Source organism: Castor canadensis, chromosome 16 (assembly GCF_047511655.1).
Source record: "Castor canadensis chromosome 16, mCasCan1.hap1v2, whole genome shotgun sequence".
NCBI classification, from domain to species: domain Eukaryota; kingdom Metazoa; phylum Chordata; class Mammalia; order Rodentia; family Castoridae; genus Castor; species Castor canadensis.
Window position 1 is genome coordinate 41,324,236 of NC_133401.1, and position 12,388 is coordinate 41,336,623.

At 44.4% G+C, this 12,388-nt stretch overlaps 1 protein-coding gene across 2 annotated transcripts in view; it reads left to right on the forward strand.

Moving 5' to 3' along the window:
* Positions 1-6,568: 6,568 nt before the first annotated feature.
* The window catches only part of Faf2 (Fas associated factor family member 2), a 58,451-nt gene continuing 52,631 nt past the window's right edge, over positions 6,569-12,388 (forward strand). For both annotated transcript variants that reach the window (XM_020162810.2, XM_074058708.1), the window contains exon 1: positions 6,569-6,704. In XM_020162810.2, coding sequence (XP_020018399.1) covers positions 6,642-6,704 — 63 coding nt within the window. In that variant the 5' untranslated portion in view covers positions 6,569-6,641. The remainder of the gene's footprint in view (positions 6,705-12,388) is intronic.

The window sequence follows — 12,388 nt, forward strand, 5'->3', positions numbered from 1 at the left end:
TTTCCTCTCCTGACTGGAGACTTGATGGGACACTAGAAATTACGGAAAGATGTGCCCAAGAGTGGGGAAGTGTTTGGCTGTGGGGAGTAGATTTAGTTAAGTCAGGGTGAAGGTGCTTTTGGTTTTGCTTAGTAATGCCTGGGTGTAGGTTTCAATTACATCCTTGATTTAAAATGGGGTTATGGTCCAATAAACCTTAAATTGAAAATGCATTTAGCTAGGCTTGGTGGTGGCTCACACTTGCAATCCTAGCTAGCTACCAGGGACACAGAGATTGGGAGGATCTGGGTCAGTCCAATCAAAAGAGTTTGAAAGGGTCTGGAGGAGTGACTAAAGTGGTAGAGTGTCTGCCTAGCAATCACAAAGCTGTGAGTTCCAAAAAAGAAAAAGGTTGTTTGAGAGACCCTTGTCTTCAAACAGTAAAAGCCAGGCATGGTGGTGGGCACCTGTCATCCCAGCTAGGAGGGAAACATAAATAGGAGGATTGTGGTCCAGTATGTCCTCGGCATAAATGGCAAGACCCTATCCAAAAAATAACCAAAGCAAAAAGGGCTGGAGGATGTAGCTCAAGTGGTAGAGCACCTGCTCAAAGCCCTGAGTTCAAACCCAACTACCACCAAAAGGAGAAGAAGAAATAATTTAAAACACCAAATCTATCATAGTTAAGCCTAACCTAAGTGTGTTTGGAATACTTAGCCTACAGTTGGACAAAATCATCTTACATAAAGCCTATTTTATAACAAAATGTTTAATATCAGAACACTTCTCTTTTTTTGTGGTACTAGGATTTGAACTCAGGACCCACACCTTGAGCCACTCCACCAGCCTAGTTTTGTGATGGGTTTTTTAGAGATAGGGTCTTGAGAACTATTTGCCCAGGCTGGCTTCAAACCATGATCCTACTGATCTCTGCCTCCTGAGTAGCTAGGATTACAGGCATGAGCCATTTGCACCTGGCAGAACACTTTTTTTTTAATTGGTGGTATTGGGGTTTGAACTCAAGTCTTTGCACTTGCTAGACAAGTACCCTACCACTTGAGCCACACCTCCTAAAGTATTGGAGTTTTTGGACATTGTACTGGAAGTGAAAAATAGAATGGTTGTCTGGGTACTTGAAGAAAAGTCTCTCCTGAATATGAGTGACTTTTATACCACCATCAAGTCCAATTCCAAGTGAAACCATTGTAAGTTGTAGATGGTCTATGAGAACTGTCATTCAGCCTGGCCCCGCCCACCCTCCAGCCTCATTTCCATCCTTCTTTATACACTGACAGGCATGGGTGCAGAAAAGACCAGTTCAACTAGTCAGGCATAAATGTCAACTCCAGGTATGTGGAGACAGAAAGACTAAGGGACATGCTACAGTTCACCTTGACCTCCCTTGGATGGCCTTAGTTGATTTCCCACCAGCTGCAGTCAGTAAGGTGGGCAGCCCTGTTTCCTTTCTACACAAGCAAGGCCATGGTTGACTTCTTCCTTACTACTTCCCCTTTTCCTCCTCTTTAATCTGCATGAGTTATTTCTTCAGTCTTCTGCAGCCTTGCTCACTCTTATGCATTATTCTCACTTTTACACACTAATATTAAAATTATTAGTAAAGTTTTATTTTAACCACGTAGCATTTCTTTGCACTAGATATTTCCAGTTTATTGACACTTCTCTAAATATGTTTATGGCATCTAAACACAGTTTTTTTCATGGTAACTGGGGACTGAACCCAGAGCTTCATGCATGCTAGGCAACTGCTGTACCACTTGGGCCATGCACCAGTCCTATTTTTGTTTTTGACCTTTGCTGGGACTGGCCTTGAACTCCACATCCTCTAGCATTTGCCTCTGGAGTAGGTGGAATTACAGGTGTGCCCTATTACACCAGGCCATCATTGGGCTTTTGATAGGGATTGCATTAGATCTGTAGATCAAACTATGCTGCCATTCAATAACATTAAGTCTGTCAATATAGGAACGTGTGATGACTTTTCATTTATGTCTTCATAATTTCAGCATTTTTTCTTTTTTTTGGCAGGACTGGGGCTTGAACTCAGGGCCTCACACTTGCTAGGCAGGCACACTATCACTTGAGCCACTCCATCAGCCCTTTTTTTGTGATGGGTTTTTTTCAAGATAAGATCTCACAAACCATTTGCCCAGGGCTGGCTTCGAACCACAATCTTCCTGATCTCTGCCTCCTGAGTAGCTAGGATTATAGGCGTGAGCCACCAGTGTCTTGCTCTCAGTATTATTTTGCAGTTCTCACTTGACAAGTCTTTCACCTCTTCTTTAGTCAGTTTTTGTCACTACGACAGATACCTGAGAAAAGGTCAAAAGGAGGAAAGATTTCTTTTGGCTCACAGTTTCAGACATTTCAGTCCCTGGTCTCCTTGCTCTTTCGCTTTTGGGCTTGTGCATGGTCAGACAGAGAATCATGACAGAGAGCATGTGGTGGGGTCAAGGGTCAAACAGGTGGCAGAGGGACCAAGAGGAAGAGTTCAGGACATAATACATCCTTCAAAAGCTTACCACCAGTGACCTACTTCCTCCAGCCAGGCCCCACTCCTAATAGCCCATTCAGCTATGATTTAAAGTGGGGGATAACTTGTCTTTTCTTTCAAAGAAATAGAATTACATACTCAACTCAGGTAAGTCCACTTTGAAGCAGCAGCTCGTTATGCTTTCTTAACTCGAAGTTTCCCCTAATATTAAATGTTAACGTTGCTCTTTACTTCATCTATACGCAATCAAGACTGAACCCTGACTCCTACAAATAGGAGCAGGGGGCAGTGTTGCATCAGGGATAAAAATCCGAGTAGACTTCCTGGTTGGTGTGCTTGCTTATCAGACCATTGTGTTGCACACATTTCTGCAGAAATAAAAAATGTTTGCCTTACTGACTGACTCCTGGCAGCCCCACTCAGTCCCTATCAGGAGGGTAAACAACCGTCACTCCATGGTGGACTGTGTGGCTAAGATCTTTGGTAGGTTAAATTCAGTATATACATCTTAACTTATGATATTTTCTTTCTTTTTTTTTTTTTCACAGTACTGGGGTTTGAGCCACTCCACAAGCCCTTTTTCATGATGGGTTTTTTTGAGATAGGTTCTCAAGATCTATTTACCCAGGCCAGCTTTGAACCTCGATCCTCCTGATCTCTGCCTCCTGAGTAGCTAGGATTATAGGCGTGAGCCATATAATCCGGCTCATACATCACTTTTTTGTAGTGAGAATGTATATGCTCTTTAAAAAACTGGGAAGTTTTAGAAAAACAAAAATGGGAAGTTCTGGCAATACTAACTTTTTTTGGTTTCAAAGTTATAATGTATGGTTTAAAGAGAAGAAAAGAAAAACCAGGAAATTGTTCACAGGTATGGAAGGATCTAGAAAGAGAAAAAATTGAGGGAAGTCAGGGAAGGGCAAATTTGGGGACAATCCACTGGCCAAAATCCTGGTCTCCCTCCCACAGCCCTCTCCCTGAAGCAGGAGAGAATTAGATCCATTTTGTGCAAGAGTTTTTAAAAAATCAAATCACAACAAAGCTGACATGGTTTCTCTCTTGAGCCTCCAGGATCATTTATGTCTGTCTCTCATTCTGGTCAGTCCTGCTCTCCACCAGACAGTTTCTCTCTCTGAGGACTCTACCTATCCCAGTGTAGGGTTTCCATGGACAGGATCAGGGAGTCATAGCCCAGTACATGTGTCCATAGGACTCCAAGTGCAGTGCAGGGCTCTTGGGGCAGAGAGGGGTGGGAGGGGGAGAGAGGAGTGGGAGGGGCAGACCCTGCCCAGGCAGTCCTCACACTGGACAAGGCAACAGACAGAGGTATCCCCAGGGCTCTCCTTCCTTCCCACCCCCAACTCAGGTACAGGAGGACCAGGTGACACCAGAGCAGATGTTGGTGAAGATTTCAGCTGAGCACCTTAGCAGACATCAGCAGTGCCTGAGGGCATCCAGCATTGGCAGCAGGTTGAGAAGGGTCTCACTGGGGCCACTGAGCCAGGATTTGATGAGGATGGCATGGTCTAGGTGGCTCCTCTAAGCCTCTGGGGAGTTATCCAGGATCACAGTGCTGGAAAAATCACTGTGGACTACAGAGAGGCCCTGGCTTTAGCTGCCTGACTCCAACATGGAGGGATGTCTGGTATTTCCTCTTGAGGATGCATTTGCTTCTGTTCAGTTTATCTGCCAGAACAGATCTGTAAATGTCCATACTTGCTGTAAATATCACCAGTTGGGTGCCACTGGTTTATCACTTCCGAGAATAAATTCATGTACAGAAAAACAGACAGGATGTCTGTTTCTTACCACCTTGAGGATGCAGTCAGGAGGTGTCCAGGCTGCACTGAGCGCCTAGGGAGCTCATCATGGTGAGAGTGAGGATGGTGCTGAAAAAAATTAAAAAATGGAGATTAACGGAAGGAGTTGAATGGACCAAAGTAAAGTATGCCCACACATCGGGGATACATTGAAAAACAACTTTGAACATCAACTTAAATATTAATAACAAAAGACAGGGCTATAAAATAGGTACAGTGTGGGTGGGTACTTGTGTAATGGGAGAGGGTGAATGATGGATATTAAGGTGAGGATATTTGGTTGATGGATTTCATATACTTACATGAAACAGAACAAAGAAACCTCTTGCAATTGCTTTAAGTGGGGCAAGGAGGGGCTTGAGGGGGAGAGGATGGGAGTGATGTAACTAAAGTACAATGCAAGCCTAATCAGAATTGTCACTATGAATCCCCCCCATATAATGAATAGCCTTATAAAAATTTATACATGTATAAAAATAAGAATTTATTAGAAAGGTGGCTGAGCTTGGAGCGGGGGAAACCAAGTCTCAAATCTGCTTCCCCGAGGGAAGGAGACAGGGACATTTATGGGATGAGATACTGCGCAGGCCAAGCAAAGCACAGCAAATTGCAGGTGAAGTAGTCAGTGGGCTGCACCTGTGAGATGAAACTTCATGGCGGCTCATAGGATGCAGGTGCAGACAATGGTAACATTAGCATTTGCATCAGATGGTTGTGACCCATCAGCTAAGGGCTCAGTTTGACTCATGAGACCTGACAAAGACCTGAAAGTAGCCAAAACTTAAGTCCCTCCATTCTTTAAAGTGTCCTCACAGAAGGTCAGCCTTAAAGCACTTCCTGTCTTCTATCTCACCTGATCAACCTTATAAAGTGGGCAGGGGTGGGATTCCATTGATGGGGATTACAGTGGGGCCTAGGAGGTCATGTACCTTGCTGGGGGAGGGAGAGGATCCTACAAGTAGTGTTCAAAGGAAAAATTCCTTAGGCCAATTATACTGAATAGGTTTATTTGAGCAAATAAAAATAAAAACAACTTGTAAGCCGAGTAACTCCCAAAACCACAACCTGTTCTAAGAATCCCAGCAGACATGATCAGACAGCATTTATAGGAAAACGGAAGTTAGGCATGGAAAACAATTTAATTTGCTCCAGCTTAGCCAGTCGACCAGGCATTTGGTTACACCTTGGTTCTTAGGCTCTGGGGCTTCCTGCAGCCAGCCAAGGTTCAGTTCTTAAGACTCAACTCTACTGATTGGGTTGATTGGGGTCCTTGCAGGTGCCCAGTCCAAATCCGTGACCTCCCACAAGTTTTATTTAACATTAGTTAGTGGGAAAATGCGTGTCATTCTCAACTCTCAGCTACCCAATGGCTCTGGAGGATGGACAGGAAGCAGGTGGAGGTGGAAATGAACATGGGGGGTGGAAAGAGAGGCAGCAGACTGGAAGGCCTAGGGAAGTCAAGACTGAGGGATGGAGACTGAAGGGTCCAAGGACAAATAAAGAGCGAGGTGGCATGTCCCCACATAGGGGACTGTCATTCAGCCAAAGGCAACATGGAGACCAAGTGGTTTGCCCAAAGATGGGTTACCATCTGCAAGGTGGTAACCAGCCAGGAAACCAGTCCAGAAGGAGGGGCCCATGGGCTAGATCTTCAGCACCATTTGAAGGGTGACATGAGGCCGGGTCGAGGCTCCAGACCCGTCGGGAACCGGGTGGTTGGAGACCTAAGAAGCCCGGTTTAAAAAACACTCCTAGTCAGAGACACTGAAATCGCAGTTTAAACGTGGCCAAAGCCTTTCCCCTGCTTCTTGTTCCAAGACGGTATCGGAAAAGTCCCACCAGCATTCGGGGAGTTTCGGAACCTCCCGAGAGGTGGTCTGGTGCATTTGGAGACTTCAGTATACCAAGCATCAAAGAGCCGATATTTCACAACAGCCACAATTTCCCGAGAAACCTTTGGGAGTATCCGAGATGCCTGGAAATTGGTTTGGGAGCAATCGAAATCAGCCGAATGCCATTCGGGACCTTCTGGAGCTTCTGGAGGCATATTCGGAACCTCTCGGCTTTCTGAGACTCTATTCAGGATCCGTTCGTCGTTTAAATCGTAAGAGCGACTCGTGCTGACAATTCCTCGGCAGTTTCCGGAATCGTTCGGGCTAGACCCGAGAATGGCACCCTCTGGCGGTGGGCTGCGGAAGGGGCGTGTGAGTCAGCGCGCGCGCAGACGCAGTAGCGAGTCGGCGGCCGTTCGGACCGGATGTGGTTGCGCCTGAGGTCACTTCCGGCGGGTGACGGTGCGGACGGGTCAGGAGCGTAGAGGCGGCGGCAAAATGGCGGCGCCTGAGGAGCGGGATCTAACCCAGGAGCAGACAGAGAAGCTGCTGCAGTTTCAGGTAGCAGCGAGTACTCGGTGCAGCAGATGTCACCGCGGGATGGGGAGTGGGCTGTTAGAGGAGCGCACAGTCCTCCTCAGATAGGGGTCGGGCTCTTTCTCAGGCGGCCCCCTCCCCCCCGATTCCCCAGCCCCGGGAGCCTCTGTCGGCCCCCAGCCTTCCCGCCATCGCTGCCAGCCAGGCCCGCCTCTGTGCACCTCTTCCCTCAGTGGGTCAGTCCCCGTAGTTTCTCTTGGCGGTGCCGGTCCTCAGTCATCCTTCCCACCTGGTTACCGGTCGGATCCGCTCCACCCAACGACTCCGTCTGCCAGAGATGTTTAGCCCCCACCGAAGAGTTGGCGTCGGTTCTCTTCTGTCTGGCACAATCTCCTACCACCGCCCTGTACCATCCCACAAACGCCCACTGCGGGTCTCTGGGTATCAGGTCTCGTGTTGGGGGACTGTGATGGGGGAGGAAGCACCCACGCACCGGCCTGGCCTTTGCCCTAGAGGTGTGGGAGGACCCCATGGCACGGAAACCAAGCCATATGGGTGTCGTCGATGGTCTCCTTGTCACCTTCGCCTTACTCCTGAACGATGCTTCAGGAGGGTGGCAACTTGCAGTAGTCTGCCTCTTGTTAGTGGATGTTCACGTTCAGAACATTTGGCACTAAGCACTTAACACTGAGCTAACTGCAGAGTCTGATCCGGGGAGACCACTACGGCGGATAACCATGGCGTTGTTACCAGTTCTCCTCCCTAAAAATGTCTTCTCCCATGAGGATGCAGTTTGAGCTCAGCTGAGCCTCCGGATGTTAGAAGGGCTTTGTAAACAGTAAAATGCTCCCAAACATAATTGCTGCCCCTAGTTTTTATTCAGCAGTATTTATGAAGAGCTGCCGTAGGGCTCAGGCACTGCTAAGGTAGAATCCTATTTGCTAAATGTTTATGATGCTGTAAGTGCACTTAACATACAAACCCCGTTGAACACTCACAACAGCCCTATGAAGTTCATGCCTTGTTGTGCAGTTAGAGATATGAAGCTTAAAGAGATTAGCATGCTTAGGTTACACAGCTAGTAAATGGTGGTGTCAGATTTAAAATGAGGTCCATCTTTCCAGAACCTTTCCCAGACTTTTAACTTCTCAGCTGTACAATCTATGTAACTATCAGGGTACAGCTGAGAGTGGAATGTAGTTGGTGTGATGTTAATTTTTTTTGTGTATGAGTTCTCATTTCTCTGTAACTTCCTTATTAGATTTCACTATAATTTTGAAGTGTCTTACTCTCCACCCCCCCAAATTAGCAAATGTGTTGGAAGTGTATAAGTAGAGTAGTTGACATTTGATTGGAGTTTTTAGTAGACACAGATTAGAACTAAAAAATGTGTACACAGCAGACAGCCAGCTTCCACTTATGTGTAAACCACCAATTTCTTTTTTTTTTTGTTAGCACTGGGGTTTGAACTCAGGACCTCATGCTTGCTAGGTAGGCACCTTTACTGCTTAAGCCACTCCACCATTACTGTTTTTTGTTGGGTATTTTCAAAATAGGGTCTCTTGAACTATTTGCCCTGACAGGCTTTGATCCACAATCCTTCTGAACTCTGCCTCTTGAGTAGCTAGGATTACAGGTGTGAGCCACTGGCGCCTGTCTTCGAATTTTACTTAGTATTGGCAGACCATTTTATTCTTTACAACTCTTCAATTTCATGTTGTACAAGTGTAATGAAATTTGAGTTGTAAATCATGTATTTAGTCTTGCACTGGAAGAACTTGAATATGAATGTATAGTAACATCTCTCAGGCAAAGTGCATAGGAAACTCCATTTTTGTCTTCACTGGACATCTGTATCAGAGGAGAGGTGAGTAGCAGGTTAATAAAGTTGGATTATGATTTAATAAAGGTTGTATTAAGATTTACAAAATTGAATTTATTGAGGAAATGCATTTTACATTTCTGTGTTCTATGAACAGTCACTCCAGACTGCCATTAAATATTCTTTGAAACTCAGTAGATGCCAGTCAAGCATTATACAGCATTGCACGTTGTTTTAAACCTCTTGAGAAGACTAATGGTTAACTGCATTCATTTTGTTAGTGAAGAAACAGGTCTGAGAGGTCAAATAACTTGCACAAATAGTAGGTAATAGAGATTTAGAAACCCACTTCCTTAACCATCTTGTCTGCAACCTAATGGAGAAGCCAGGTGCACAACATGAAGAGTGAAAGTATTCAAGAAGATAGTAATGGTCATAGTGTAGTAGAATATACGTATATATATAATGTATATATTTTTAAGCTGTGGGAGTTTAGGGAAGGGTAGGAGTATTGATGGTGGAGGGGAAGGATGACTCAGTAGTTACCACTTGTTTAGTATCGTGGTATTATGATAATCCATATAGTATCCCTGTAAAGAACCATAGGTGGTATGCCTGCTCTCAGGTGAGGAAAGGAATCTATTGATGAATTTGCTTAACGTCCTTAAGTAGGGAATTCTAGTGGGTCTGGATCTGGCCTTGACTGCTGGGCTATTACCACTGTGGCTTGCTGCTTTCAGTAGAATTCAGCAGATAATAGGGAGGAGGGTGTTCAGAGCTGAGAAAACAGGTCGCACACGTGGTGATGGGAAAGTGTGGAGTGTGATGTGATTGGCTTAGAGAATTGGGAGTGGAAAGTAAGATTGGAAAGGTAAACAAATCAGATTTTGGAGGCTTTTCAAAGTTGTGCCCAGTGGTTTAAACTATAATCTGTTGGCCTGGCAAGCCAGCAAAGGTGGTTTTCAACTAAGAAGTGACAAGCAACACCATGTTTCAGGTTTGTTTCAGTAACAGTAGGGAGCCTGTGCTTAGAATCTAGTCATGGGTCAAGACAGAACAGGACGGCACTGCCAAGAGCTGATTCTTAGTGTTTCCTCATTTGATACGTTGGGATTAGTGAAAGTAAAATATTTTGGAAATCTCAGATTTCTGCTGTTTCCTTTTCTTTCTCTGTGTGTGTGACGTGGTTTTATTGGAATGCCTAAGGCATATTTATTGTGTTTCTCAGTTTATTTTATGTTTCTAAGTTTTTCTGATAGTTCTCCATTGCTCCTATTTATTTTTTGAACTGCTGAGTATGAATAACTATGTAAACACTTGTTTGTGTTATAGTTTGAAAACTATTTCAAATGGAAAAGTATAGGGACATAAATTTTAAGAAGAGGCAATGCAAGCTGGGCATAGTGTGCACAGCTGTAATCTCAGTTACTTGGGAAGATCGTTAGTTCAAGGCCAGCCTGGGCAAAGGTGGTCTCAAAATATGGGCGGGGGTGTGGCTCAAATGGTAGAGTACTTGCCTACCAAGTGTGAGACCCTGAAATTATAGGGTTGTAAAAAAACAAACAGGCAGGGGGTAGGGAGGGGGTGGCAGATAGCTCAAGTGATAGAGCACTTGCTTTGCATGCTCGAGGCCTTGGGTTCCGTCTTCAGTACCACCAAGGCAAGTTCTCACATCGAATCAGTTTCTTCTTTTATAAAATGGGGATATTATATTATCTGAGTGATAACATTCCTTTCCCTCTGCCCCCCTTTTTTGAGACAGATCTTGCTTTGTAGCCCAGACCAGGCTCACAGTCCTTCTAGCTTCCTTTTTACTTTTTAACGTCTACTCAAGCAAAGCATGCATGTCATAAGTCAGCAACATACAATTGCATTTAAAAAAAGGTCATTCTCATTGTATTCCCCGTACCCTAATTTTAAGTTTGTTGTGTATCTTTGAGTACTTTTTTCTCCTCATGCGCAGATCTACAAATTTGTTATTGAGGTTTCTTAACCTTCTCCTGACTGAATTGTTAAAACAGATGTCCTCCATTTCTTAAGGTCTGCTTTCTAATATGCTCAAATATAAATGTTTCTCTTTTTTTTTCTTTTCTTTTATTCATATATGCATACAACGTTTGGGTCATTTCTACCCCCTTCCCCTGCCCCTTCCCTTACCCGCCCCCCTCAGTATAAATGTTTCTGTTCTCCCAGTTGAATTGTACCTCATGCATGCTAGGCTGGTGCTCTACCAACAAGCTCCACCCTAGCCCTTGAACTGTACTCTTTTTTTCTTTTCTTTATTTTCTTTTGGCAGTGCTGGGGTTTGAGCTCAAGGCTTTGCACTTGCTAGGCAGGCACTCTACCACTTGAGCCATGCACCCAGCCCTTGAGCTCTACTCTTGATAAGAGTCAGTTATGTTTGCTCTTAAACCAGTGTGTGCTAGTATTTGTCATATAAACCTAAATATATTACATAAACAAATAAAGTAACAGTACAAAAAGTTTTATTTAGATGAAAACTAAATTAAATACTTTAAAAAGGCTTTACAGGGGCAAGTGGCTGGGGAAAGAATTGCCATTTAGTTAGGCGTAGACAAGATGACTAAATGACTTTGGGGAATATAATTGAGATAGAGGATTGTCCACTTACTGTTTGGCCGATGTTTAAAGTTGCACTGCACTTAAAAAAAAATCCAATCAGTGTGGTTTAGCTAGAAAGGTCCCAGGAATGCAGTGGTCCCATTCCCTTTTATCTTTCATAGAAGATTGCTGCATAAATGTATATACTTCATGTTAGAATGAAATAAGTAATGTATAGAATGTTTTTATTCTTTATTTTAAGTGGTCTTTCAATGAATTGACTAATTGTAGTGATATAATGGGACTAGTTATAGCCCTATTCTCATTGGGCAAGAAAACTTACACTGTTTTTGTCTTTGGGGATTTGGAGCATGCCAGGCAAACACTCCATCACTGAACTACACCCCAGCTCAATATGGCAGTTTTAAGAAAGAGACTATAGCAAAGTCCAAAGCTGTGTGGCTCTAATCCTAGACATATCACTTGTAGTAACTCAGCCTCCTCTCCGTGAAGGTGGACTTTTTAAGAAGAAGAAGAATCACCCAAAAGAGAATGATCAACAAAGAGGGCAGTTATCTTATTTCTATGCCCGTAGATATAGGAGAGAAAATGTGGGAAAGATAATGTGGGAAAGATAAGCCTTCAGGCAAGAAGTGTTGTCAAGGAAAGGCAAAGCTTCTGCCGGACCGTGAAGGTGGGGGAAATAGGATGAAAGGAGATGCCGCCGGGATGGTGGGCTTTCATTTCTGTAGACTAGAATACTAACAGTGATGTTACAGGGTACCTCAGACCGTTTTGTACAACTACTCCAGAATACCTAAGACTGAGTAATTGTACAGAGCAGAGATTTATGCTGTACAGTTCTGAAGGCTGGTAGTCCAAGCTTGAGGAGCCCACATCCGGAAAGGGCCTCTGGGTTGAGTCATCCTGTGGCAGAAGGTGGCATGAGAGAAAAACAGGGGTTGAACTCCTTTTGTCAGGAACCTAAGCCCACCATACCTCACTCACTCAGATAATGGCATTAATCCCTGCCCTTAGGACGTAGTCACCTCTTAAAGGTCCTACTCTGCAGCATTGTTATCTTTGGGCAACATTGAAACCATATTACTGGTTAAACAAATGTACTTGCTAATTTTTTTTTTTTTTTAATGTACTGGGGTTTGAACTCAGGGCCTACCCCTTGAGCCACTCCACCACCCTTTTTCTGTGATGGGTTTTTTTGAGATAGGAACTCGTGAACTATTTGCCATGCTGGCTTTGAACCAAGATCCTCCTGATCTCTGCCTCCCGAGTAGCCAGGATTACAGATGTGAGCCATGGTGCC